Source organism: Triplophysa dalaica, chromosome 4, assembly GCF_015846415.1.
Source record: "Triplophysa dalaica isolate WHDGS20190420 chromosome 4, ASM1584641v1, whole genome shotgun sequence".
Classification (NCBI taxonomy): Eukaryota; Metazoa; Chordata; class Actinopteri; order Cypriniformes; family Nemacheilidae; genus Triplophysa; species Triplophysa dalaica.
Genome location: NC_079545.1, coordinates 12,438,173 through 12,465,733, shown reverse-complemented (window position 1 = coordinate 12,465,733; position 27,561 = coordinate 12,438,173). Strand labels below are relative to the sequence as shown.

The window sequence follows — 27,561 nt, the reverse complement described above, 5'->3', positions numbered from 1 at the left end:
AGTTTTTGGGCACTTTTGACTACCATTGTTTTTTTTCCTACTTTGGGTGTTAAGATCTGATTGGTTATAAGAATTATTCCAAATATCTTTCTCTGTGTTCATCAGAACAAAGAAATGTACACAGATTTGCAACAACTCGAAGGTGAAGAAATGATGACAGAATTTTTCATTTGTGGGTGAACTATCCCTTTAACTTAATTTTCGCTTAAGTTCTTATCTCTTCAATTTAAATTCGCTTTAATCGAATCAAACAATGCATATATGAACACACCCTTAAACAGAGATGGAGATAGAGAGGCAAAAATTACGGATTGAAGCAGTGTGCAGTGCTTTATATCCAATGTTGGGTGCAAGATTGACATTTATGGATTCAAGAATGTTACTTACTGTTATCCACCTAGGAAATAAATCCATTTAAGTCATTCAGGCAACTAGTCGATTTTTTTATTTCTCAGTGTGTTTTTTCTTGTGTGAGTGCATGGCATCAGACATTAATGAGATGGTTGTGCAACATTTTCTCGGGGTCTGACAGCATCCATTGCATCCAATGAGAATATAAGCAACAAAAGCGATTCTGAGCGTAAGAACTGGGGTCACTTCACAGAACTCCACTTTGATCATTGCAATGACTGGCTGTCCAGGTTTCTTTTTATGTGTGTTTGTTTGTCTTAGATGAGACTGTTAAGAGCTTCACACTGGCTATGACGATGAGTCCCGAAAGCAGATTCCTTTTAAAGCCTTATCGCAATTCCTTTTATTTAAACATGTTAAATGTGAATATCATGCAATGATTTTTATTCATCGGTTTCTCTAATTCTCACCCATTTATGATAAAAAACAGTTAAATCCTAAAAATATATGCATATCTATATAAAACATAATAGTGCACGCAACACCAAGTTTGTCAAAAATCCACACTGATGTTGCATCTTCTTAAATCAGTAAGCAACCTCCAATCATCCTCAGCCGTCATGAGACGCGTCTCTACCGGGTGCATGAGACAACTTTGCGGTTATCAAATTGAAGACTATCAACTTGACACTCGATTCCCAGGTGGGCGAAAAGAGAAACACGGCACACCCCGGGAGATGAAGAGAGAGCAGATACGACAGACAGAAGACAGACAGCGCTGGTAGAAAATCAGAGTTGTAGCAGCATTAATTGATGGTGCTGAGTGCCATATGCGTGGCCATATGGAGCCGAACCCCTCAGGAGAGTTGTAATAGACAGCCTGCAGACACTCACACAACCTGGCACATTTACAAACTAGGGACAAACCATTAATATTGCCCAAAGAGAGAGAGAGAAAGGGAGGGGGCCTGTCAACACAATTTGTTGTTTTTTTACCTGATTGCTTGTTTGTTTTTTGCTTGTTTGTCTTTCTGTATCAGAATCAGAAAACGACAGATAAGAAAATTGATGAAATATAATAAATTAAATGTTTATCAGCTTGATCATGCAAATAATAAAACAATCTATTTACTTACTGTCATGCCATTTGTTTTTAAATGAAGAAACATTATTTCTTCAATTAAACACAAATATCTATTTTAACCACGTTTTTTTGTGATTTGCTGTTTACTACATAAAATCTTCCCACGTAATATAAAAAACATTCTGGAAAGATGTAACGTTGATTGAAATCATGGTGAAATGAATGCTTGAAATCAAACTTTGATGCTCGCTGCTGTATCTCATCATTTGATTTTGAGACCTTAGCCTGGTTTTCACAGACTGGATCACATATTTATATTTAAAGTCAAATTACATCTACTAAAAGTTCTTCTTAAATTTACACTTAAAGCAATCCAGATGATACGTTTGCAAGAGAAAATGATTCATATTTTGGGTTTATTGGGTGAAATTAGAAGTTTATTTCTGAGGCAACATTTCAATTTTTCAAATACTTTTAAATATGGTGATTGTTGTAGTTGATAGCTTTAAATCTCATTGGTTGTTCTGTTTAGATAGATACAATAAGATAAGCAAGTATGTTCATGTGATGTTTGGTGAAGGGTAACTCAGAAATTGTTGCTACCACATTAATAAACTCACACACTACAACGCTGCAGTTAGTTTAATTAATTTCATTGCGTTTTTTGTAAATGTGTATACAAACAACACAGAAAAGCATATGTGCAAAATATTTCTTAGAGTTCTGGCTAAACATAACTAATTCGTAAACAGCTCAAAGAAGAGTACGAACTGCTCTTGAACACAAAGTTTCCTTCAAATACCTGAAACAGATTTTTGTCAGACAGATTTTTATCGTTTTCATGTTCTGGTCCATTAGTGTTCTGTGGGCGGCCTGTTTGAGAAGTGAGGCTACAGGTGAATAGACTCCATTCTTCATTTCGACCACTTAAAAGTCTTGAATGGTGTAGAGCACCGCTGTTGACTCCAACCTCTGCTTGTTCAGTTTTATTTAAAATAACATGTCATTGTTCAAAACCGCTTTTGTGAAGCACACAGAGTAGCATTTCTGTAGGATTCAGGTGGTTGGATGCGGAAATTAGTGAGAGAAGAGACCGGCTGAAAAGGGAAGACGGGGCAGGTGAAATGAAGAGAGGGAGACATGCTGACGAGTCAAACTGAGTTGTTAGCCATTCTGTTGTTCTTCAGAAGAGAGACAGAGAACTGAGAGCAGAACATCAGTGCCTACTGATGTCTTTGGCACAGACAGAGAACGAGTGAGCAAGAGAGCTTGTCTGTGATATTTCTGGTGTAGTCATCGCACTGGGTCAAACTGCCAATGTTTTACTGTTGCTCTTTGTTTCGTCTTCCCTTTGCTCATCTGAATTATTCAACGCCCGAGGCTCGCTGGTTCGCTCTTTCTCCGTCTCACATATTGCCTTTCTTTTTCTCTTTCCTTCTCGGTTTCTCTGACTCTTTTTGCATTTTATTTCAAGAACACTTCATGTGCTGCTGTGCTCCGAGGTTTCATCAGTTGAAGTGATGCTATAAGAATGTTTGCAACAGAAATATAAAACCAGACGAACAAAAGCTGATTTAAAGACAAATGCATACATGGTGCACCTTCTTCGTCTTAAAACCTTACGTGTCACCTACTTCGACATGACTAGACACCAAACATAGACCCAATATTAAAGGTCCAGTTTGTCATTTTTTGGAGGGTCTTTTGACAGTTATGCAATATACTAAACATAACTGTGGCTTCAGAGGTGTACGGTAGGCCTAAATGGACAAACTGTTCTACAGAGCGTGTTACTAAATACGTTATCTCCTTCGTTAAAGAAGCAAAAATGTGACGACATCTCAGTCCTGTTTCAGCCACCGTATTGCTTCGAAAGGGAGGGGCAGAGTGAGCCATTGGTTACAAAACTATATTTCGTTTTTTTTTATTCCTAAACCTTCATAAATTCTTACTCTTGACTCTTTACTGTCTAAGCCGTGTTCCCTAAACAGCGACTGACTTATTTTAGCCAGACGTTTGGAAGAGTGCAAGAACATATGCCTCAACACGGTATTAGGGGCACCGATCATGTAACCGTATAATGTGAGAGGGAAATATTTAACATGCACAAAATGTCTTTGCTCATCCTTAAGGCCAACACACGGATGGACATTACCGAGTCATGACCTGCTGTTTGTCATCAGAGTTATCTTAGAGTAAAGACAAGCTTGAGATCTAGACGTGCAGTAAACCACAGGACTCTCACTGGTCATTCTTTGGCCTGTGATGGATGCCATTTGATCATCTCTGTGGGGTGGGGGGATCTTCTTCAGTCTCTGTTTCCCAGCGTGACGAACCCTGTGGTTGAATGACAAGTCAGGCGTGAAACGGCCGGCGGCCCCCGGAAATCAGAGCCCTGACCTGTTGGGAACTGATACACTCGCCACAGTTTGAGTGTTCTTTCTTACAGTTTTCTTTACATTTTTGTGTTTTTCAGGCAGGAAAACAATGATGTATTTATAAATATATAATACTGTTAGTTTCTAACAGGGATATTTCACCCAAAAATACATCGTAATTGAATCACTAAAAAATGTGTATATGACTCTTTAAAGAAGATATTTTGAGAAATGTCTCTGTGGTTTTGCGTCCATACAATGGAAGTTAAAAGGAACCGGTGTTATTTGCTTACCAGCATTCTTCAAAATATCTTCTTTTGTATTCTGCAGAAGAAAGAAGCTATACAGGAATGAAATGAGGGTTGGTAAAACTGTGTCACAATTTTATTTTGGTCACGATATGGGCACAGACTTTATTCCCATTGTGTTATTTATATATTTTAAGGTATATCGATCTTCATCTCATGGCTTTGTACAGGTGGTCTGTCATGGTGTACCATATGTTATTTGCACTCTCTCGTTCTCTCTTCCCCCCTCTCTTTCTGTGTGTGATCTCTGATACATCCATTCCTCGCTTTATTCTCAGTGTTTCGCAGCCCGCACAAGGACATAGAAGAGAGAGAGATCGAGGAAGAGAGAAATGCCCGTAGGCTCAATCTGTTCTGTGGCACACTACACGCAGGCCACAGGGAGACCGCCACTAACTCCATTAAACTGTCACACTCACACACATTCAGAGTATAGTGGGAGAGAATGTTGCCCGGAGGCCGATTCAAGTCAACATCCCGTTACCTTCTCTAACTGGCTAATTTCCTTGCTTAAATACGGCCCATGACTTTCCTTCCTCTGTCATGCGCTTTTGTTTGTATTCCGTTTGTCGTGTCGCTTTCGTGTGTCGCCCCATTTAAGGGAATACTCCCTAACTATAACTGAGATTCCCTGTCTACGTCACTTGTAGCCGCAGCGCTGTTAGATGAACCCGTGCTATCCTTACAGACTGGCTTCTGAGGCTCTCCTCGATTTAACAAATTGGTTTTGTTTAACAACATGATGCAGCATTTGAAACCCTCTTGTCATTTATAATCTGTGTGGCTTTTTTTCTTTTGCAGAACACAAAAGAAGATATTTTGAAGAATGTTGGTAAGGAACAACGGCGGTACCCAGTGATGTGCGTTGGTTTTGTGTCCGTGAAACAGTAGTGTGTACTGCAGGTGTTTGATTACCAACATTCTTCAAAATATCTACTTTTGTGTTCTGCAGAAGGAAGGTAAACGATGAGAGAATTTTAATATTAAGTTTAAAGCTATTGTGGTGTGACATCATTTCAATGACAAAAATATCAGTGGGAATACATTTGGATGATTAGAGTTGAATTCAAACAGAGTCCAAAAATGTGTCCGAAAAAACCCATTCACTCCACTTTAGATCAAAAAGAAAATAATTTAATTAGAGTTAGAACAGATTTTTGCTCTTATCTGTGCATTGATTGTTATCCATTTACTTTATTTTAATATTTGATGTTGCACATATTTAGTAGACTTAGTATTGTGCTGATATAATTGTTGTTAATTGTAGCTTTAGGCCAAAATAATGTAATATGTGCTAAAATAATATAATTAGTGGAGAATGGTATTTAAGCGTGTTTATTGCAGGATAAAATACTGACACAAGCATAACTTGTGAACTTGCTTATCATAGGAGTCAAATTATCACCGAACATGACAATTATAGCAATCATCTATTTGTTGCATATTGAAGGTTTTATGATATAATGTCTTGGTAAATTACATCATCACCTCGAAAGCTCTAAGGCAAGACCCTAAGGGTTTAGTATTCTCAAAGGAGTTTCTCTATCTTTCATTCTCAGACAAATATATCTGTATATTATGTTGTCAGGTTCAGGTTTTCACCTTGCACTGCCATTGAAAATAAGGGCATGTCACACAACGTCCATCCTTTCATCTGCAGTGTACGGAGTGTACAGTACAGCTGCTAACCAAGTGACATTTGTGCCGCAATAGAGTTTGAATGAACAGATTTCAGTTTTCTCCTGTTTTCTTGGCAAAACTGAAACTGTACTTTGAAACTGATACCGCCTGTGTGCAATGACAAATTGTCCAATTACAGTAAGCAAATAATGTTTCCAATGCCACAGAGTTTAATTGAATATGAAAAACTAAAAGAGTCTCACTGTGCCTATTAGAATCTGTTAATCTGATTCATTTTGCTAACAGTTCTATATTTCTCAATATATAATCTTATTAGCAATCTGCAGTTGTACTTTTTGTCAAACGTTTATTTGTCAGTACATAAACACATCTTTGGGTCTACACCCACCAGTTGAGATTTTTCTATATCGACTCTTTCTTCCTCTGTATTACCTCGCTTTTCTCTCTCCATAACCCTCCCACATCACTTCACCTTCTCTTCTTATATGTATCATTATCCTTCTCTCTCCACCTCTATCTTCAACCCTCCATCAGATCAATAGTTCTTAATCCATCCGCTTTGGACCTGAGCTGCCCAGTCGCTTCCCATCATGCCCTGAGGCAAAGTCACATGTCAAACTGCTGCATGAATTTGATGGCTTGATCCAATGAAAGCGTAGGCGGCCGCTTTTATCCATCATTTATACCGAGGTCAAGGAGAAGTGATGTCTCCTTATCTCTTAAGGCTGGCGCTTTAGAAGAACAGCTGAAATATTATGCTTTCTAAGTTGTGTGAAAGCTCTTCGGTGACCTCAAGTCAGGTTGTCGATATATTTATAAACAAAAAGATTTTTATCCTTCTTTTGGCACTGAATGTTGTCTTCCAATGTGCTTTTGTTTTACAGAGGCACCAAGTATCGCTTGGCCTTCCGTTTCTGATAGTAATTTATTTAGCAACGCTCTTTCGTTGTTTGTCACGCTGGTTGGAGTAACGATCCTTCGATCTGTGCTCAGTCCCCTAAGAACGTCCAAAGTGACTCATCAGATTTCTCCCAAGTCGACTGAATGAACACTGTCTTGAATTATTTATCATCTGTAGTGTTGTGTTCATGGAGTCGCTCTCTGTTACAGTGAATGTGCTTATACACTTAGAGTCCTGCATCTGATCTTTGACCTTCACCTCAGTTTAACCAGATAGGAGAAAGTCAACCTGTGAGATATTGATAAAAAAGTCTTTAAAGTTTTGCGATGACCTCAAGATTGTTAACAGCAGTTGATCTTCAGTTGTCTTAGAAGAACCTCATTGTTCCAAACAGGTGCAGTCATTGTAGCATTCGGAAATCCGATTTGCAAATCCTTTAAACACATTTTTTTTTGTTTTAATTGACATTTGAGTGATTGTATTGTATGTAACATTTTTATTGTTTTTAAAATACTTTAAATCATTAATTTTGATTTATTTTAATTTGATCCATTTTGAATATTTTTTTATTTATTAATGTTTTCTTTTATTAAAATAATTGACTAAAATAAAATATAGAAAATGAACATAAAAAACAAAAAACGACTTTTTAATAGATGTTTTATTTATAAATATGTCTATTTAAAAATGTTTAATTCATTAATTCATTCCGTTTTATTCAAATATTGCCATTTATTGCCAAATTGCCATTAGAGTATTGACATTTGTCAAATGGTTAAATGTGTACTACAGTTTCAGTGTGTAATCCACTACACAACTTTTACTCTCAAAGATCCATTTACAAAACAAGTATTTCTACTTTTAATGTATACAACTGAAATTCAGGTACCATGATATTTACATGGTTCTTTAAAGGAATTCCAAGAATACCATGGTAGTGCCATGGTACTTTATTGTTAGGACCTGAAATATAAAAAAGTTGTTTAAACGCCCTCCGCAACAAACTGCTTGGGCCGAGAAAATTCCCCATTCATGCATATTAAAGACATACAGTCACATTTATGAACTATTCTCAATGTTCTTCTCGTCCTAATTTGGATCACTAGACCAAAATCGTTGTTTCCGATCAGCAGCAGACGGCCCCCATTGTGACTGCACGTGCTGACAGCCCCGATGATGTCACTGTTGTTCAGTTGCCATGGCGCTGACACCCTGAAATGTATTCGTGGCAGGCGCAGAGATCTGGTTTTGCATATTTTTGGTCTCTCTGGCACCCTGTACTGCTGGAATCAGTATTCATCCAGACATCCCCAGGCAGACGCTGATGTTGAGCCAGCATGGCTGTCGTCAGGCTAGTTCCTTACTCCCCCTCCTAGGCCAATTCATTCCCAATCTCCTCAGCATGTGACAGGTGCAACTGTGTTATTGATTTGGGCAGTCGGTTTTAATGTGCTCCGGGATGCGCAACGCTTATTGTCTTCCCCCCTTGGTGTGCGTGTCTATTAAAATGCTGCCAGGAAAATGTTCTGAAATATTAGACAGCTCTCCCCCCCTCACCTCCCATTCCCATTTCAGCTGAAATATATGAGGCCGTCGGCAAGCCAAAACCGAAGCCGTGGGGTCCGGCGTGAGACTCGCTGTGAATAAATCACATTCGCTCGCTCCTGCACACACGCACAGACGTGCTGCGGCGTTCACGAGAGACTCTGTAAATAAAATACACACACCAAATGTGAAGAAAGCTGTTTAAATGTCAAAAGCATCTTCACAGCAGATGAAGGGAGGGACTGTTATGTCCCGTGTAAACCGAATACATTAGTTGTGTCACTTACACAGTGTTCTTTTTTCATCCGTCCAAGTCTGTTTTTTTTACAAAGCATTTCTTTTCTGTCTGTCAATGCTGATAAAGAAGGTGTGTACTGAGGTCAAGGTCACATGCTGCTTTATTTGCAGAAAAAATAAATAATAGTATGTTGATTTGAATAAGCGTATCTGCAGAGATAGATAGATAGATAGATAGATAGATAGATAGATAGATAGATAGATAGATAGATAGATAGATGGATGGATGGATGGATGGATGGATGGATGGATGGATGGATGGATGGATGGATGGATGGATGGATGGATGGATGGATGGATGGATGGATAGATACTGGACTGTTTGACATCCACATTTCCAAACAGGAAAATCCCACCTGAATGGATACGTGCTTGACAATTGGTTAAGCCACTTTGTTTGCTAATGCCATGGACCTACAATTAATGACTTGTGACAAGAAGAGCTGAGCAATTAGGATTTGTTTAGCTAGCGCTGTGAATGAATGCGTCTCTCTAATCCGCTGCATAAACTCACATTAATGTACACAGAACATCAGGCGGACTCAACGGTGGGCTGCTGAATCTTTGTGGAGTGAATGCAAGGATGTTAATTTGGCTGCAGTTCATTTTCATGCTAGCGTTCATTGGAAAGCGTGCTGTAAGATTTTGTGTGGGAGGTTTTATATTTGATCGGGCAAAGAATGCACCGACACAACCAGTGCACAAACAAAGCCACAAGAAATCTTTTTATGAGACTGACGGTGAGCAGGACCTTATTGGCTTATAAAACACTGAAGGCAGAGCCAGAGAGAAAACGTTTCCTGTGCTTCTCTACCTATTAACATTCTTTAAAGTTTTATCGCTTTATCGTTCTTTATTACTCGTTTTATAGTTTAAATGAGACGTTCTGTATTAACTGCTTTGGAACTTTTAAAACTTCTCTGCTTCTTAAAGGAGTTGTTGGCATTTTCTCATTAGAAAGGTATCCTCTTGCCAAACCAGATGTAAATAACTTCCTTTTTAAATTGAACACAAACAGATTATTTTATTAAAATGTTGTATTTATTCAAATGTTGTTTGTAATGTTCATATATAGGCTTCTATATTAAAGCTCCAAAAAACACACATCCATCCTTAAAGTAATCTAGATGATTCCAGTGGGTGAATGTCTTTTGAAGGGGAAATATTACACAATATTATATAAATATATATTACATCGTATGATAGGATGATATTATATATAACATTTTGAGCTTATTTTGAGATAAATACAATGTGTATCCAAATCAAATCACTTTTATTGTCATATTACCACAGCACAAGTGCGTTGGTGAGGGAAATTCTTGAGCGTGCTCCAAAAAGTGCAGAAACAATTGACATATAGACAGTACTATTTACATACTTACAGTCTAATACAGATGACAGTGTGCAATATACACATAAATATACTTCGTACACACAGTGCACTATTAGACATACTTACAGTTATCAATACGCATTATACATCATATGTACCATTGAAACATACAGATCTGCATGCTAGGTTCAAATACACAAAGATGTAAACAAATCATTCAATAAATTTAAATGGAAAATTCTTAACAACGAACCTAAAAAAAACAGATGAACTTCTGATCCTCATTAAGAAAACAGAAGCGAGTGGTTGGGACCGCTCCTTAAAGTGCAAATGGTCTGTAATTGCTCATTTGCATATGCGTAATTGCAGTCCATATCTGCATCGAGACCCGAAATGTCCTCCGCTACACGTACATTTGAAAGGCGAGAAGCACAGAAGTGTGCAATAATGGCCTGGCATGAAATATTTATGTAAGAATATGGCACTCCAGTGCCTGCTAAGTGTTGTTGAGGGTTTTTTGTAACATGAAGAGATGGGAACTGTGCTTCCTAATTTGATTATTTAAACACGTTTTAAAGTTTTTACAATTGCCATTTTCTGCTCTACAGTCCCCAAAAATCATCTATTCTCAAACTTAACCCAGACCATTGAAATACCTTTAAATTATAAACTTGTGTTTTTATTTTATTTTATTATATTTATTTTATTTTACTGCCCTGAATATTCATCCTAGCACTCATGAGCTGTCAGCTGGGGTTTTTTTCCGAGTGGGATTTTAATATTTTTCAGCAATGTGCCAAGGTTTAGCCCATATATGAATAATTTCCCCCCTACTTCCTGTCTATTATCATTCATTGAACTGCTTGCCTGCTATACCGCCTCCCGAAAACCGACTGAAATGTAGTATTTTACGCCATCTCACTTTTGAACCGTGGCATCCTCTTTCCAAATGTATCACATTTTCCCCTTCATCACCTCCAATTTTGACGAAAGGTGTCACCGAAGGAGAGAATGCGAGTAAAAAGAGCTGCGGTAAAAAACGATAATGAGGTCAGAGAATGAATGAATAATTCTCTCATATCTTTTTCTCTTTACAGTGTGACAGCGAGAGTGACATTGATGACAAGGTAAGATTTTTTTTGCGTGTGTGTGTGTGTCTGTTTACCTAACCCACCTCGGAGTGCGTGAGAGTGATTTAAGAGTTTAAATAATGAAAGGCTGTCGTCTATCTGTTTGTGTTTGTGCGTGTGTATATGACAGAAAATGGCTGCCAGACTTGTGATTGTTGATTTATTTGCATATTACAGGGATACAAAGAGAAATGCGGCACAGCGGCGAGACAGTACATTTATTGCAGAAGTGTGTTAAGGTTTTTGTTCGGTGTCGCTGTGTTGGGGATGTCAATCCAGCAACTTTGAAGTAGATTGAACTGTGAGAGTTGCTTGATGGCTGTTAAGCTAGTTAGTTCCGTACAGCAAGTACTTTTGGGAAGTCAGTACTAAAGAACACCACTAAAATGTTCAAAAGAGTTCAAAATATGAAGAAAAATACGTATTAGCTCAGGCTGGGTTAAAAACAACCCAATCTTAATTGAAACAGATTTGGAGTGCTGTTTAAGACAACATTTAAACTTCTTGTTAATAAAATGTGCTTCTTAATAGGAAGCATAATCACAATGCTGCCTTTGAAGGCAACTTTACAAGGCTTTGAAACATATGATTGTCTTTCGTAAGCACAAGTCATTCTCTTCTGTCCTGGCTTTCTACAAAATATAATGCTAGTACATTTTCCACAAAGATTAAACGTGTAAAGGTGATATCTTTCATTGTAAGCTTCCCTTTAGTAACATGAAACAATAGGATGCCATTTCCATGAAAGACAATATGTCACACATGCCATAATGGCCTGACTCCATAAGGCGTTATATTTGCATGCATTTGCAAACATGGGCTCCAGCCATATACATCGCCCTCAAATTATACCATTACATCTGATTTGTTATTCAAATGCTCTCTGGTCAAGAATGCTTTCGAGATTTGGTTAGCGGTTTGTAGGTTGCCAGATCCCTTCCGGTGAAGAGTTTTGTCGTTTGTTTATCTTTTAATATTGATAACCCTAATATGACTGTCACCCTTATAAACAGCATGTAGCTCCAGTGGAAGTGTAACACATGTTAATTCCCCTGCAGTTAAGCAATTACTCCCTGTTAAATGAATGTGATAGCATAACTAATCTCCTGTAAGCCAAGCTCCCAGTTCGGTGGAAAACATCTCCGGCTCGCTCTATAAATAATACATTGATAGCGAGCAGCAATTTGCATTAACCGCAGCTCGTGCTAGTCAATAGGCTTTTATCTTCCTCCTCATTGAGGCAGATGGTAAGAGAAAACCTCTTTGGATTTGACACGATGAAGAGAGGGACTTTTAAAGCGCCGTGTTCTTTTAACACTAGCTTCGGAAAAAAGAGGAAACTGGGTTTTCTAGAGTGTTTCAGGAGGCTTTTACTTTCTTCGTGATGGAGTTTATAAATGTCAGGCTGTGTATTCTAAACCTGTTTAGATGTCACTTTTCCATGAAGATGCTGTTGTTACTGTGTCTTAATGATCGCATGGTACTTATGGTAAATATGTAACCATTTAAACAGATCATATATATAGTGTAAATAGACAATATACTGTATACATGCACAGTATACGCTTACAGTGCAAAATTACAGTACATTTTCCTTTATTTTACGGGCATTTTCGTTAATGCTAATATGCAAAAATGTAAAATACAGGTAATTAAACTGTAAAAATTAATACGGAAAATTCCTTCATATTAAAACAGTATATTGTGCCCTATTTTTACAGATTGTTTTTAGCATACTTACATGCTCTATCGCCCGGTTACACAGACACGGCTAAGCTTAAGCCAGGACTATTCCTTAGTTGAATTAATATATTTATGTAACTTTTATAAAAGCACCTTATAAGAACACATTACAGGTGTGCATCTTGAGACAAAACAACGGCACTGATATATTTTAAGATATTTAAGTTATATTGAGTTAAGACAGGTCACACATTCATTTTAGTCTAAGACTGGCCTTAAGCCTGGTCTGTGAAACTGGGCTTATATGCAATATATATAGTATACTTATACAGTATATATAAATGTTTCTTATACTTAAAAAAGGTAAAAAAGGCAAACGCTACTGTGTAACTGCTTAGTTTAACATTTAGGAGAACAAGATGTACAAAATCCCTGTCGACTAAACATTTCTGTAGAATTTAGTACCATGTGACATCTGCTACTGATTTCAGTTCATTTATATTTCTTTTACGGTGTTCTTATGCATAATTGCGATATTGGAAAGCTGTTCCCAGATCAGTGTTTGCCGTGCCACATGGAGGGTTTTTCAACAATGCTAAATGAAACTGCAGATGCAGGTTGTTTTCACACAACTGAGAACATGTGGAAGCAATCGCAGGGCCCAGAGTCAAAGCAAGTTTGTGTTCTTAGCAGGAATGCATCAGGTCATGTTTTTACGGGCTGTCTTCTGAAAGTGTGGATTAGGGATAATGGTTCTTGGTAAGAGGTGGCTAGGGGGCATTGAGAAGATGAGCCATGCTTGAAAAACAACAATATGTGTTGAGGTGTTTGTCTTCAGGTGCATAAAAGAGAAGAACAAGTTCACTGCTTGAAAATTCACTTTTTCATGATTTTTTCTGAAAAACTATGTAACAGTAATGTAATTGCATACAATTAAATCGAATGTAAATCATCAGTTTAGTTTGAATTGTAATAAGTGTCGTCCCCGGTTTAATATTGCAAGGCTTAACGTTTTTGTTTAGTCCTAAAAAATGAAACATTCTCGCTTCTGGCGTTTTAAACATTACTAAATGATAAAACAGCCTGCAGGTACGCTGGAGGCTATAATCAGTTGGGTTGATTTGAATAAAATCGCTTCATGTGTAGATCAAGTCCACTTATTAACAAAGACATCACAACCTTTTCAAAGAAAAGAAAGCACCTCTCGTAGTCTGTGACAGATGATGAGGCTTTGATCTGGCCAAGAAATGAGATGCGTACTTCTTGCAATAACTTTTGAAGCAAGCTGGTAATAATGTGCATCTTTGTATTCCTGTCGTGTATGGTGTTTTCTTACTGCTGGCTTTTTGGAAACAATCATTTCCTGTTTGACTGACAAACGCAAGATTGGCTGTTGATAAATGTATTTACCCTCGCATAGTTTCTTTATGTGGATCTGTTTTGTGTGCAGTTAAGAAAGGATTTTCTATCAGTGTATTATCTAAACAATAAAGTGTTGGCAAGGCTGGTGCAGAAGTCATGTTGGCCATGTGATGTGCACGTTTATTTTAAATTAAACGTGTTTATTGTTTTAAAAACTGCTTTTATCACTGGTAACAATTTTTCATGTGGATTGGAGCATGTGCGCCATTATTTGTGATTCCAGAAATCTATGTACACCTTGCATGGAATTCGCCATGTTGTTTCCACAGCATCACTATATGGACAAACTTCTCTACGGAGAACGTTTCGTAAATAAGTTATCCCTTAGACAAAGAAGCGAAAACATGACTACATCTTAGTTCGTCATAGTGCTCGAACGGGAGGGTGAAATGGGCCATTGGTTGCAAATTGCAACCTCACCGCTAGAGGCCGCTAAATTTCATCTTTATAGATGTTTGTATCTCTTTCCAGAAAAAGATCATGCTTAATAAGAAAACGATTTTCTTTTTGCCGTAAACAACATATTTGCGTCTGCTACAGTAGTGGTGAATGCAGTGCATACCTGAGATTTAGCCCACATTCAAATGACTGACATTCAAGGCTGTTGGGTATTTGTGTCCTGACAGGTGAGCACTGAAATCCATCTGTTTGTTGGAGCAGCTTAAAAGGATTTGTGTTATTTCATTTCTCTGCAATCTCTTTCCCTCACATCAGTATGACAGTGTGTCACATGACACACCCCACCAATTCAGCCACTTCAGGTAAACACTGACATTTTCCCCCTGCAACCGAAGGGCTTTACAGCTGACGGGTGGTACTGTCTTTATTGACATCCTAACCCTTCTCCCTTTCTGTCATCATCTCAATTCGAGCTATTTGCCCTGTCAAATATCATGTTGTTTTGTTTGAGACTGGAATGTAAGCATTAGCAGCACTTGCCTAGCTTTTATCTTTGGGTTGGCCCCAATTTGACAGGACAGTGCTGTGTTAAAATACAGCTTCTCACATGCACCACCAAACCATCTCAGGGGCTTTTTGTGGGATTTGGTTGTATTTTTAATGAGAAACATTCGCTTCTAAGATAATTCCTGAATGTTATAATATTACATTTGAGAATACAGAGTCACCCAAGCTACTTTAATTCATACTTGGTGTTAAATAATATTGGACCATATTGTATTTATATTAATATAACAGTACTTTCAAATTCCTTTGAATATGTGACACATGGAATTAAGGTTTCTTTCTACCAAATAAAGTTAAGAGCTTAGAGTTTTGGTGGTCCACAAGAAGGGTGAAGGGTGATCAGGGAACACAATTTTATGAACCATGTCCTGCGTCCCTGTGGAGTTACAGTCGGGACGCCATTTGTCTAGATAATTAGTCTTCGCTTTAGCTTGGTTTTTATTGGCTGACATTTTGACAAAGTCATTTAAACAGAGACGTTTAAGCTAATAAAATGAATCTACTTTTTGGAAATATGTCAATTCATTTTCATTGCCAAAAACTTTAGTGTAATTTTATGTTGAGTAAAGCCCTATTCGGACAGTAATTGTTTCACATAGGAACGTAAGATATTTTCTCATTTTAAGGGTGATAAATGGTGATTTTATAAAAAGCACAATATGACTCATAACTTCTTATCACACTTGCTCCAGAAGCTCTTCTGCGAACAGAGAGAAACAGTTCACAGATGGCAGAGAGTGCATCCTTTTGAATTTCTTTAATTTGCAAAAGCACAATGTTTTGGGGTTATCGTGGATCTACGCAAATAAATGTAAACCATTAACAACTTCAAATGATATCATATGTGTTTGTATGATGACCGGAAGATACACAGTTTAATAAGTTTAGGCTGTTAACATTATCGCGTAGATCCATCATGCGAGCACACAACATATACGCACACACAAAATATACACACACACACAAGTTCACATATTATAAGTTATAGCTATGACCGATAGATCAGTATCAGTGCTTCACTACACAGAGATAAGACCAGAAAGAAGACCAGAAAAAACATGAAAACATTCGATATTGGCATTTTAAAATATCAATTTTATTCCATTATAATAATTTAAAACGTGCAAATTGTCATGTGACTGAGCATGTGAGAAGTGCATTTTCCGGGTTCGTGGTATTACAAACTCACACCTACAACGTGAATTTATGTTTGTCCGAATGCATGAGTTTTATCACCAAGGAGCCATGCAGATTTATTTTATCTATTACCAATTTAGAAAATGCAATCTGAGGAAGGTACAAACTGACATTTTGGTTGTTTTGGAGAGGTTGTAGCCACTTTTTAGCTGGTCTCCCAGCCTGATTTTAGCTGGTCAAGCAGGCTGGTTTTACAGAGGTTTTGTTCAAAATGGTTTTAGCTTTTTAGGCTGGAACCCACCAGCTAAACACCAGCTTGACCAGACTGAAAGACCAGCTCGACCAGTTTTGGCAGGCTAAGTGGACTGACTTAAACCAGCAAGTTTCCAGTATGGGCAGGCTGGTGTCCAGCTTGACCAAAACCTCTTTAAAACCAACCTGCTTAACCAGCTAAAACCAGACCAAATCTCTGATCTTTTTTTATTAAATTCTTTCTCCTTTTATTCATCTAACCACTGCGGCATGTTCCGTGTGAGAAATTGTGAGAATTTTGATTGACATACTAATTTCTCGGGGCCTTATCTTAAACCAAATGTCGCATTACGCATGCTTCACTCCTCTGAACGCACGCTTCTGGCAGGTGGCATCCACCTCATGCCTACAATACATCAATGTCTCTCTCTCCTGATAAATACTTTCCCTGCCTCTCTTTTGTAGCGTCATTTCTCTCCCTCGTTTCGAAGATCTGAGGGAAGTAATGATGTGTAATGTACTTTCTACCCCTGGACCCCTCTCATCTTTCTTTTCTGACTCTCATCTCGTTCTCTTTTTCTTATATTCAGTCATAAACAGGCCACCCACCGGCTTGCTGACAGGCCCCTAATAGTTTTTTTATGGAGGTGAAGATGGAGCGGCTTAATGTTTCGACACAAGCAATCATCGCTCCTCATCTCTTTAATGAAATTAGATTAAGTGCACCTGGGGAAGGGCTGTGGAGAGGGAGGCCGAACGTCGGTTAGAGCGCTAGCTTTCATTTAAAACCAATTTGTCTGCAATATTCCACCATCAGCCTGGGATTCGACGTGCAGTCGGAACGGCGGGCGAATGAGATCACACCGGCGCAGACGGGTTTAATTCTCTTCCCCGCGGGCGGCGTGAAATTATAACTGACACCTTCGACCTATGGTTTAATATGGAGATGCCATTTTCTTCTGTCCGGCATGACTTTCATTCCTGTATCTCACTCTTTTTTACCTAACGCCAGTTCGCTTTCTTGCAATTCTGTCACTGTGTGTTTCAACTATACGGTGTTGCGCTTTAATGACATCATAACGTTACATCGCTTTTAAAGCATGGAAATGGTTTTCTTTCTTTTTTTATCAAGGCTGTTTTCAATGTTCTCTTCTCTGAGAGAATGTATTTTCTCTGGATGTCAGGTCGTTCCATCTGGTCCACGTTTTCTTCCCGGTGCTACTTGTACCCAGTTTTTTAGTGCGGAAGCTGGGATTTCACCCAAAATGGAATTTGAATATGTGGCTTTTGTTGAAACTAGTAACTTTATATTAGCACCTATTGTATTATTGCTCCTGTATGACATATCGCTTATTGCTCCATCAACTCTCTGTAAGACGCTTTGGTTTCTTTTGAAATTGATCATGACAAAGAATTTCAACCGAAAGTGCGTTTACTAGACTTTTGCATACTAATGGGAACGTTTTATGTTTAAGGAAATAGTTCACTACAAAAATTAGTTATACTGATCACCATGTTTTTCCACACCCGTATGACTTTCTTCCATGGCCACAAAAATACATGACATTTTTTTGGATTGTTATAATGTTCCACAATTATGTGTGTCATGGTCAAATATGGTTTGCCAATTTAAATACACGGAATGGATAATGAGATTTGAAAGTTACATAGAGAACGTCATTATTCACTGAATAAAATGAATAAAACTCTGTTTTTCAGAGGTCCTGAGTTGCTTTCAATATTTCATATGCTTGCTTTCATATGAACTACTTTTGTGAGACCATTGTGTAGCGTTGTTGAAATGACTCATACTGTATGGTTCTTTTTGGACAAAAATAAGAGTATACAGGTTTGGAATGACATAAGCCCGAGTAAGCACAAGGTTTTTTTTGGTGAACTATTTTAATTCCTAAAGATATTCGCGTAGATTGAAGAGATTAGTTGTTTTGACACCCCTGGTGATGCATGTTTTGCGTTTGTCGCCAACTTCATCAATCTATCACCACTTGATTGATGGTGCATCACCACAAATCCGCATTATAGGTTAGTTGGCAAGAATATGTTCACTTTGAGAGACACATAAAATAACTGCTGTCATATTCTCTGTTTATTTTGGCATTAAGATTTGAGCGCGGCCAAACATAATCATGACATGAATATTGTTGGAGAGATAAAGTGTGCTTTGAGTTTGAGTTTGAACAGATTGAATTCCTACCCTTTAAATATTGGATAAAGAATAAATAATTTGACATTGGAAGGATTTGTGTCCACACTAACTTTGTCTTATATTGCCACGTATACTACACGCAAAAAAGTGAGGTTATTTCAACCCAGCATTGGGTCAAAAGTTTACAAACCCAACAGTTGAGCTTAAATTAACCCAGGAAATGGTTTTATATGTGACCCAACAATAGGTTAAAACAACTTGGCATTTTGGGTTGAAACGACCCCAATAGTTGCAGTTGTCCATTTTGGACAAAATATGTTACAACGGACTGTATGTTCAAAGACCTTTACACAGATTATGCTTAATAAGATGATAACAAGTAAGATCATGTAAAATTGAAAAACGTTTTTCTTTTATCGGGGAAAGCTCATAAACTATGCAAGCATAACCTGCTTGGCAGAGGTAGTTTTTTGCCCATTACTGCATGTAAGTGCCTTTGCAGGTTTTCTCTCAGTTTTGATTGTCTGACAGCGCAATAGTATAAGTTCTAAATGGAAGTAATTATAAAATAATGCATAAAAGTCTGCTCTATAATCATGCAGTAGGTGTGGATATGGCAAAATTAAAAACTATTGGTGCATTTAGAGGTACTGCGGACATGTGGAGAGATTTAAAAATATACAGTTTTAATAGGCCCTATTCACATGACGTCACTCATCTTCCGTTCTGTCACGTAGCAGTGTAGCGTTACTTCCGCTAGCGCCTCAGAATAGACTTTACCAAGTGCCTTGCACAGCTGCCGGATGGATGGTGATGTCACTATAAGCGAGAAACCTGGCAAGTCTAAAATTTCCATGTAAACACGGATTTCTGCGTAGCTGGTTTATTGATGTGCATGCAGGTTTCTATTATAAGCTGATTTTTGATAGATATCCGTTTATTTTGTGCATGTAAACGCACTCTGTGACAGTGCTGCATTGATTTCTGGGATATGTGCTTTGTGCATGGTTTTCCGTTCTTATTCTTTCTTGTATTTTTCTCATCAAAACAAGGATCAACGTCAGGTGTTTCCCGTAATCTAAACAAATGTTAATATCTGCTTTTCAAGGTGGATTACTATGGCAGCCTACCCAGCGCTCCAGCTAAGAACAGTGTGTGAATTACAAGCCAAGCGCTATAAACATTTTTCCACATCAGTAATAAAAAAAAATTGAGTCCATATTGGATGCAGATGTTGTCTGCTGAGAAAACATTCGCTGCGTGCGTGTGCGCACATGTGTCAGGCTGGAGTATTTTTGATCGCGCATAAACTTGATGCTTAAGTGCCTCTTATTCAATAAACGTTGGCGGACTTTAACCACTCTCAGCTTGTTGCCAGTGCTTTGTGTGGATCCAACTGGAGCCTGAAAACCAAGATTTGTCCCTGCCAGGGCTTGTCTAGAGAAGTTTTACATGAGCAGAGGTTTACAGTTCATCGCTTCCAAGAAATGACACAGACAGTCAGAGACTTAGAGAGGCTCGCTGTGAATGTTAAGGCATGTCATTGATTGTAATGCAGCCTGTGAGAGATGGGCCTTTCCATGGAACTATCAAAGAGACGTTCGGTTTTCAAGGGCACCCTGGTGTGGTTTGTGAAATAGATTTACATGGTCTTTTTAAGACGGATGCATGTCTGCTCGTCCGGTTTATTAAGAATTGGGGCAAAACGAAAACATGTTTGTTAATGGTAAAAGTTGACTTTTGGATGTAATGGCTAACTCGGAATAGATAAACGATGGATATCACTTCTTCACTTTATAGTTATTAAACATATTCTTAAAGAAATGGTGGACCTAAATTTTTTTATTGACAATATTTATTCTCATGTTTTTCCAAACACAGTTTGGGTTAACAGTAATCTTTCTTTTTTATAAAATAATAATAATTATATATATATAATTCTATATATATATGTGAAATAAAGTTACGTGTTATCTTATGTTACGTGTTACATTATGTGTTACGTTACATTGTATATGTATTACATTTAATTAATCTTCAGTCTTTATCGTCATTTTTCCAAACACGTGATTTTTACTTCACAAAAGGAGATATTTAGAAAAATATGAAATAATTATAATTATAATTACTAATATAAATAATAAGATATTATATGATATATTATACTACACTATACTATACTGATATTGATATTAAAGATGTTGATGTGAGTTTAAAAGTAAAAGTTAAACGTGATGCTGTTATTCCAACAGTTTTGTTTGAACAGGCTCTGTTATATTGTACCATGTAATAAAGTTATAGGCTGAAAGGGGATTATTAATACTAAACGTGATTTCTATCCAAGTGCGGTTGATGAAACAGATACTAAATATGCTCTGAGAATAATTTCATCTGGCCTGTTCTAGTTTTCTCATCCCAAATTGCAGGTATGTTGATGATTTATGCAGAAACAGGGAACCCTAAAGAGAGCGAACGCTCCGAGATGACGACCAAAAACACAATCCCGACTGCTTTCAATTATAGCCGGGATCTAGCGATGGAGTCCCTCGTGAAAATAATAGAGCTCGCTTTGATCGGTTTCACAGAGGGGAAAAGGTTGCAGACTTTGAACGATTACAGGAAAAAATAATTATTGTATCAAGGAGGACCGCATAAAACTTTATAGAGGCGTGGAGCAGGGGGTGAAAGGAAGCTGGTCCTAACGAAGACATTCTCTAGTGCTTATTTGCCAGTTTTTCCTATTTTAGCGGCTTTTAATGACACGGTTATAGCTGTTTTATAACTTGAGTTTTCACTGCGCTCGCTTTTATTGTACCTCAGAGGAGAGCTAACATACCGCAACTTCATTTGTGTAATTTACTTTCATCTGCTGGCCAGCGTGTGCGTGTTAGCGCACTTAGCGGCTAGCGCTAACTCTTATGAGTTCTGACAGGGTTGTTCTGGAGAGAAATCAGCAGCGAGTTGGCATTAACCCCACCTCCCTGCTGGCAGCGCAGATAGGTTAGATGGGGCCTCGATTAAATTAATTTGACTTCATTAGCGTAACCTGCTACAGTCGGAGCGCCTGCGGCGTTGCTGTTGAGGGGCATTGGAAGTTGCCTGGCAGAGGCTTGTAGGAGAGCTAACACATGGCCTTGACAGCCGGAATATGCAAGCGGTCGCTGCCAAATGAGGCCGACGTACGTCAGTAGCTGTAGGGGAGCTCCATCAATGCCCACCCTCAGCCCTGATGCCACGTAAGGCTGCCACATTTAGTCGCAATCTAATTCCGAGTCTCACTGTGCTAACATGCTGGCATTGGCTATTTCTAAACTATGGAAATGGCCTGTCATTACGATGGCCTATTTCTATCTGCCTCTCCGGTTTTTGTTACGAGCAGGAATACACAAACTCAAACTGATCAGGGGTTTGTGAATAAAATGGTAATCGTAATAATACTTGCCACATAATGTTTAATTGTCTCTGTCATAAGTTATTCCACTTTAATTTAGCAACCAAGCTAATTTTGTTTATGCTTAATGCCTGACATTCAAATGAAAACATTATGTGGCATTAGTAGTGGGGTAGTTCAACAACTCGCTAAATGTTGAACAGATGGCTTCAATCTCTCTCTTTTTTCTTGATGTTTAGCTCGCTGTATTTTCCAGGCTTTTGAAATACATTTTGTAAAATTTTGTAATCGTTGAAACATACGACAGTACATTTGAGAATTGAAAATGTGATCCGTAAACAAAGGGATTCGCAGCAGGAACAAAACCATCAAACGCCATTCATCTCAACAACCGCTATGATTTAGGTCTTACTTGCATTTTAACAAGCAAACACACAGACACCGATTCGATTCCTGGCTTTGGTTAAGACTAATCATGGCCTGTATTTGAGTCATTTTGATGTTGTTACCAGAATACTTGGTCAGGATTGTAAAACTGTGGTTTTGCGTCTAGGCCTCTCTGTCGAAGGGTGACATACAAATCAGCGCCGCTCTGCCAAACGCGCCTCGCCGGGCCTCATGTTTTAGAGCCATGGCTCTGAATCAAAGATGTCTCCTGGCTAAACTTAACCGCGTAATGAAAGAAAACCGCTATGGCCTACAGAAGCAGAGTCGAGGAGAGCTTCGTTGCGAGCTGACCTGTGCTCATGAGGCGATAAATAAATAACTCTGCAAATAAATAAATAATGTAAGCGTAACCCCGGCTTGGCCCATTGCAGCCAGAAGGCGATACGCTTTCTCTGACTGCCGTAGACGTGAGAGCACTTTGATCAGAACAGCGTCTGAAGATACGCTCCACATCTGCACACGGGGAATGAACTGCAAACTGCCAAGAAACGTTTTAATGACGAGCGGATTAAGGAATGAAAGGCGGATCCAGATGGCGGACGGTGCAGAGCCGCGTCCACTTTGGGGTTTTTTAACTGCTTTTTTATTGATAAAATATGGAGTGAAAAATTGCGCCGGGCTTATTAGGCGTCCCGCTGCATTGCCGCTCAGCTGGCCAAGCTGTTCGCAATGGCCTCTGTCCAAACATGCTCCCATAAATTTTTAGCAGCGCCTTTAAATCAACGAGATCCTTGCTTGTTAAGCCCAACCCACACTCCTGTCTATCTCTCTCTGGTGTGCTTCTCGCCCTCCCACAGGCCTTGAATACTCAATACAACCATCCAATCTTTTTTTTTACCATAGACTCCTTTCGCTAGGGCTTTTAGACTGTCTCGGCTGAAAGCTGTTGTTGGCATGGTTCTCAAGATGGAGCACAGAAGAGCAGGAGTTGGGGAGGGTTTGTTGGGGAGAGTCCCACATTTCAAGCGCCTTATGACGAGCCAAGGAGCAATGTTTAGCAACTCGACAACTTTATCCCGGCATGAATTTGTTTAGTTGTCAGGCCCATCCTGAAATGATTAATCAGATACATGTAACAATCTGTCTGAGCTACTGGCAGGAGTAAGTGGAGACAAAAATAGACACGTTGAAGATGGAATAAACAGAGTGAAAGTATATTTTGTTGTGAATGGTCTCTTTGCCTGATGCCTGGATTACAGGAATAGGATTGAAAGGGTTTGCTTTATAAACAGTGAGCTCCTGTATAGAAACTAGTAATGTGCCTAGTTGACTAATGATGAATCAAATGTACCCATTTAATGTTAAAGGTAAACAGGAGCAGGCAAAAATGTTTACCCATTAATGTGCATGCTGTGTGTAATGATGAGGTTTAAAAACAAGAACACATAGTTACAGAGAAAACAAATTGTAAGGCATACTATCATAGATGGCTCCAGTTCAAAACTCCCATACAGATAGTGGTAGTACTTTTCCAAAATGATGAACACTCATTAATCCAGGCCTACTTAGTTGTATATAATATATCGCAGCAAATGGAAAAAACACTCTACTTTTAAATGATTAAATACTGTCTTGTCAAAATTTAAAAGCTTTTTTAATACTTTTTATTGGTTAGATATTATTGGCTTACCAATGATAACAATAATGATTTAATTATGGCTAAAACAAATCACAAAATATGGAGATACAAGGACAAGAACAGCAGCAATATATAAGTAAGCAATAAGATATGAGAGGATGTGCTTTATCATGAATATGTCATAGCTGAGACCATTGTTAGGCACAACGTGAAGCAGAAATGACTAAATAAATAATGTCAAAATATTTTTTTATGTAATGTACAAATATATACATTTATTAATTTTTTCAGGGCTCTGTAAAGCATTGCTTTTGAAATATATAGGAAAGGCAACATGGCTTCAGGAAATATAGACATTCTTATGCAAAACAAATAAGATAAAATGTATTTACTCCGCCTTTAATACTAACATTGCTCTGTAGAGCTTTTATTACAAACTTTGAAATTATTGTTGGCCCTCAACACTTCTGAACATTGATACTCAATCTGTCATATCCCTCGAGTTAGCTCGGCCAGATTAGCGTCAATAAGAGCTGTTACAGCTGAAAACATCTCGAATCACAGCCCACAATTTGCCTTTTCATTCTTTAAACGTATCACACCATCCCCACCTCTGTTTACAGCAGACAGCTTAATAGTCTAATTTTTTAGCTGTGATAGAGGGGGTCGAGTTATAGGATGTGTTATTATTTGACAGGGAATGGTAGCTGAGAGACAGGCCCTGATGCCTTAACCACTGGTACCGTCATATCCCTGTGTGCATTTCATATTCCTGTTTTCTCCTTCTGAGGATAGAGAACAAGGAATGGTGAAAGAGTTTGGAAGGAGTTTTGATGTTCAAAGCACACCAGGCTTGGAATTCCCCAATCAATTTCACCTTCACTTTCTTCTTAATATCACCTCCATGTAAAGCCCAGAGGGCACTGTTCCTACACAGAGCAGATATTATCTGAGGCCCAGGACACATTAAGGCCCCTGGGATTGAGAAATGAATGGAGTTGGTGTAATAGGAGAGAGCTTTGAGGGCTGAAACATGAGTTATTTATCGAGTTTTTGTGCGTTTGTGAGTTAGCGAGTGAACGGGGAGGGAAACCAGGCAATTGAGGTTGAGATGAAGCTCAGAGTGCACTCAGAGCTAATGCAGTACTTGATGCTGGATCGTTGCACTTCCAGGAAGTGATGGAATGGCATTGGCACAACAGCCAGTCAGCAGTTACTGCCGTGGAGCGTTAAGCAGAATTTGGCACAAAAAGGTCTCCCGAGAAGAAATCTTTACATGATGAAGGGAAAATGAACCCATGAAAGTGATTATCTATGTGGTTTCCTGTGGTTCAGTGGTTGGAGCACGGTGCTAGCAATGCTAAGGTCATGGGTTCGATCCCAGGGATGGCAAATACTCTGTATACTATAATGTAATGCAAGTCGCTTTGGATAAAAGTGTCAGCTAAATGCATAAATGTAAATGTAATGCTTTGAGTTAAATACGAACTGTATTGTATCAACAACAGGTCATTTGTGTTTCAATGGATCATAATGGATTTCCAAAAAAGCTATTTTTAAAGGCAAAATACACTCTTAAATGCAAAGGTGCTATAAGAGGGATTAAAGGAAAAGAAAATTTTTTGGTTTTCTAGAGAACTTTTCCATCAAAGGAACCATTTCTTTCTTATCTGTGTTTAGTCTGTAGAACATGTTTCCACTACAAAGAACCTTTTGAACAATAAAAAGGATCTGATGTGGAAGGTTCTTTGTGGGACTTTTAAAAGTTTACGTCTCAAACTGGCTTAAGTGTAGCACAAATGTTTTCACTTATATAGCATAGTTATAAATAGAATATTTATGGCGCACCAGCTGTTTGTTTTACAGGACTTTTTAACAGTATATTTTTGAAAGCTGGTCAAAAACAGTCTACAGAAAAAGACCGCAAATTTACAAGAAAAACAGGGAGGAGCATTTTACAAGATTCTTTTTACAGAGAATTTTTAATTCACCTTGAAAAAGCATTCCTATTACTTATTTATGTCTAATTGTTTTAAGTTAAAAGACATGATAAACAAGAAAAATACAGGGCGAGACTTGATTTGTTAACACTGTGACCAGTGATGGGAAGGTAGGGGTAAAAAATAGCAGGATTGATGACATTTGCCAAAAGAGAAATTCTTTCAGAGGTGGAGAGAATGTTTATGTGTTAATGTATGTTTTGCAGTGACGTCTTTTTCTTTGTTATAAACTGCATGGATGTTGCGCACAGTAATACCAGGAATCCAAACTTAAAAAAAAAAGTTTACTTTGTTAATTGTCAAAAATAATTGAAAATCCCTTTTTGTATTATGGCGCTATGACATTTTTAGAGCGCGTTTTAGATGAATGAGGTAGAAAAGGACATACAAGCTATAACAGCTGCACTGTCCATGTTATTGCATTTACAATCACCATTCGGTGTGTTCTCACTGCACCATCGCCTTTAAATGTCTTTTAAATCTTTTTCCAGTTCAGGGACCCATTACATTACGGCGAGCAAATGCAATTCAGACAGATTGTTTCATAAGGTCACTTCCTCCCCACTGCACACGTCCAAGCTACTTTTGAGTTCCTTGGTTGGAGTGAGAAAGAGAGATTCACCCAGCGAAGCAGTCTCGTCCTTATTTTTCTCCACCGGCCTGGTTATTACCCCTGGCTGTAAATATTAGATGTTCCTGGAAAAGTGTCTGTCCTTGTTAAGTGTGACCACCCCCCATCATGCCTTAGGGTTAATAGTGAGAACTGATGTTGTGTAAAATGCTTTGATGGAGTCTGCAGGCTCTGGGGCCCTGTGCTGGGGGATTCTTTGTAAAGACTGCTGTATATAAAGGTCAAGCTGGTTAAATCGATGCTCTGTCTCTTATGTGCCTTATTTTCTGAGAGTCTGGTTTGTGTTTATGAGATGCATTCATATAGATGCGTGAAAAGAACATCATTGCTTGATATGAGCTCAGATTTCTGTTTTACATGTTTATCTGTGGCATGATGTTCTGTTGGAAGAACACTTTCATTAAAAAAAGTAGGCTGCAATTTATATATGGTGTTGTGAACTTTTTGTGGTGGTGCAATTGACTAGTTTCACAAAGGTTTTTGCTATTGCCCAATTATGATATTATGCAGACATTTTATATGATTTTGGAAAAAAAAATAGTTTTGAGGCTTTTTAACTATAAGCTTTTTTGTCCAGTCATGTGTTTTTTAAAATAAGAATGTCCCTCCCAATGCCACTCACAACCAACCAAAGGAATTAACTCTTCCACAAAAACATGAAAGTAGACAGTTTTTATGCTTGTGTCTTCGAAATGGTGGGGTTTTTTTCACTACAAAGTACTGCATTCCAATAACATAGATACAAGATGTCTGAATGTTGCTGTTTGACGGTTTTGTGCTTACATAATGCTCCTACTGTCTGCTATATCATGCCCAGTTTGCTGTTTACTTAGGGCTGTATGTCAGATTCTTTGAGGGATGTTAAGTCTGACTGTGAGCCTCTGGTATTGATGTATATCTGGAGCTACAGACAAG

At 38.2% G+C, this 27,561-nt stretch overlaps 1 protein-coding gene across 11 annotated transcripts in view; it reads left to right on the top strand.

The window, feature by feature from the left end:
- fbrsl1 (fibrosin-like 1) overlaps positions 1-27,561 on the top strand; it is a 245,130-nt gene that overhangs the window by 145,567 nt on the left and 72,002 nt on the right. For all 11 annotated transcript variants that reach the window (XM_056745377.1, XM_056745375.1, XM_056745383.1 and 8 more), the window contains one exon: positions 10,939-10,968. In XM_056745377.1, the coding sequence (XP_056601355.1) occupies positions 10,939-10,968 (30 nt within the window). The remainder of the gene's footprint in view (positions 1-10,938; positions 10,969-27,561) is intronic.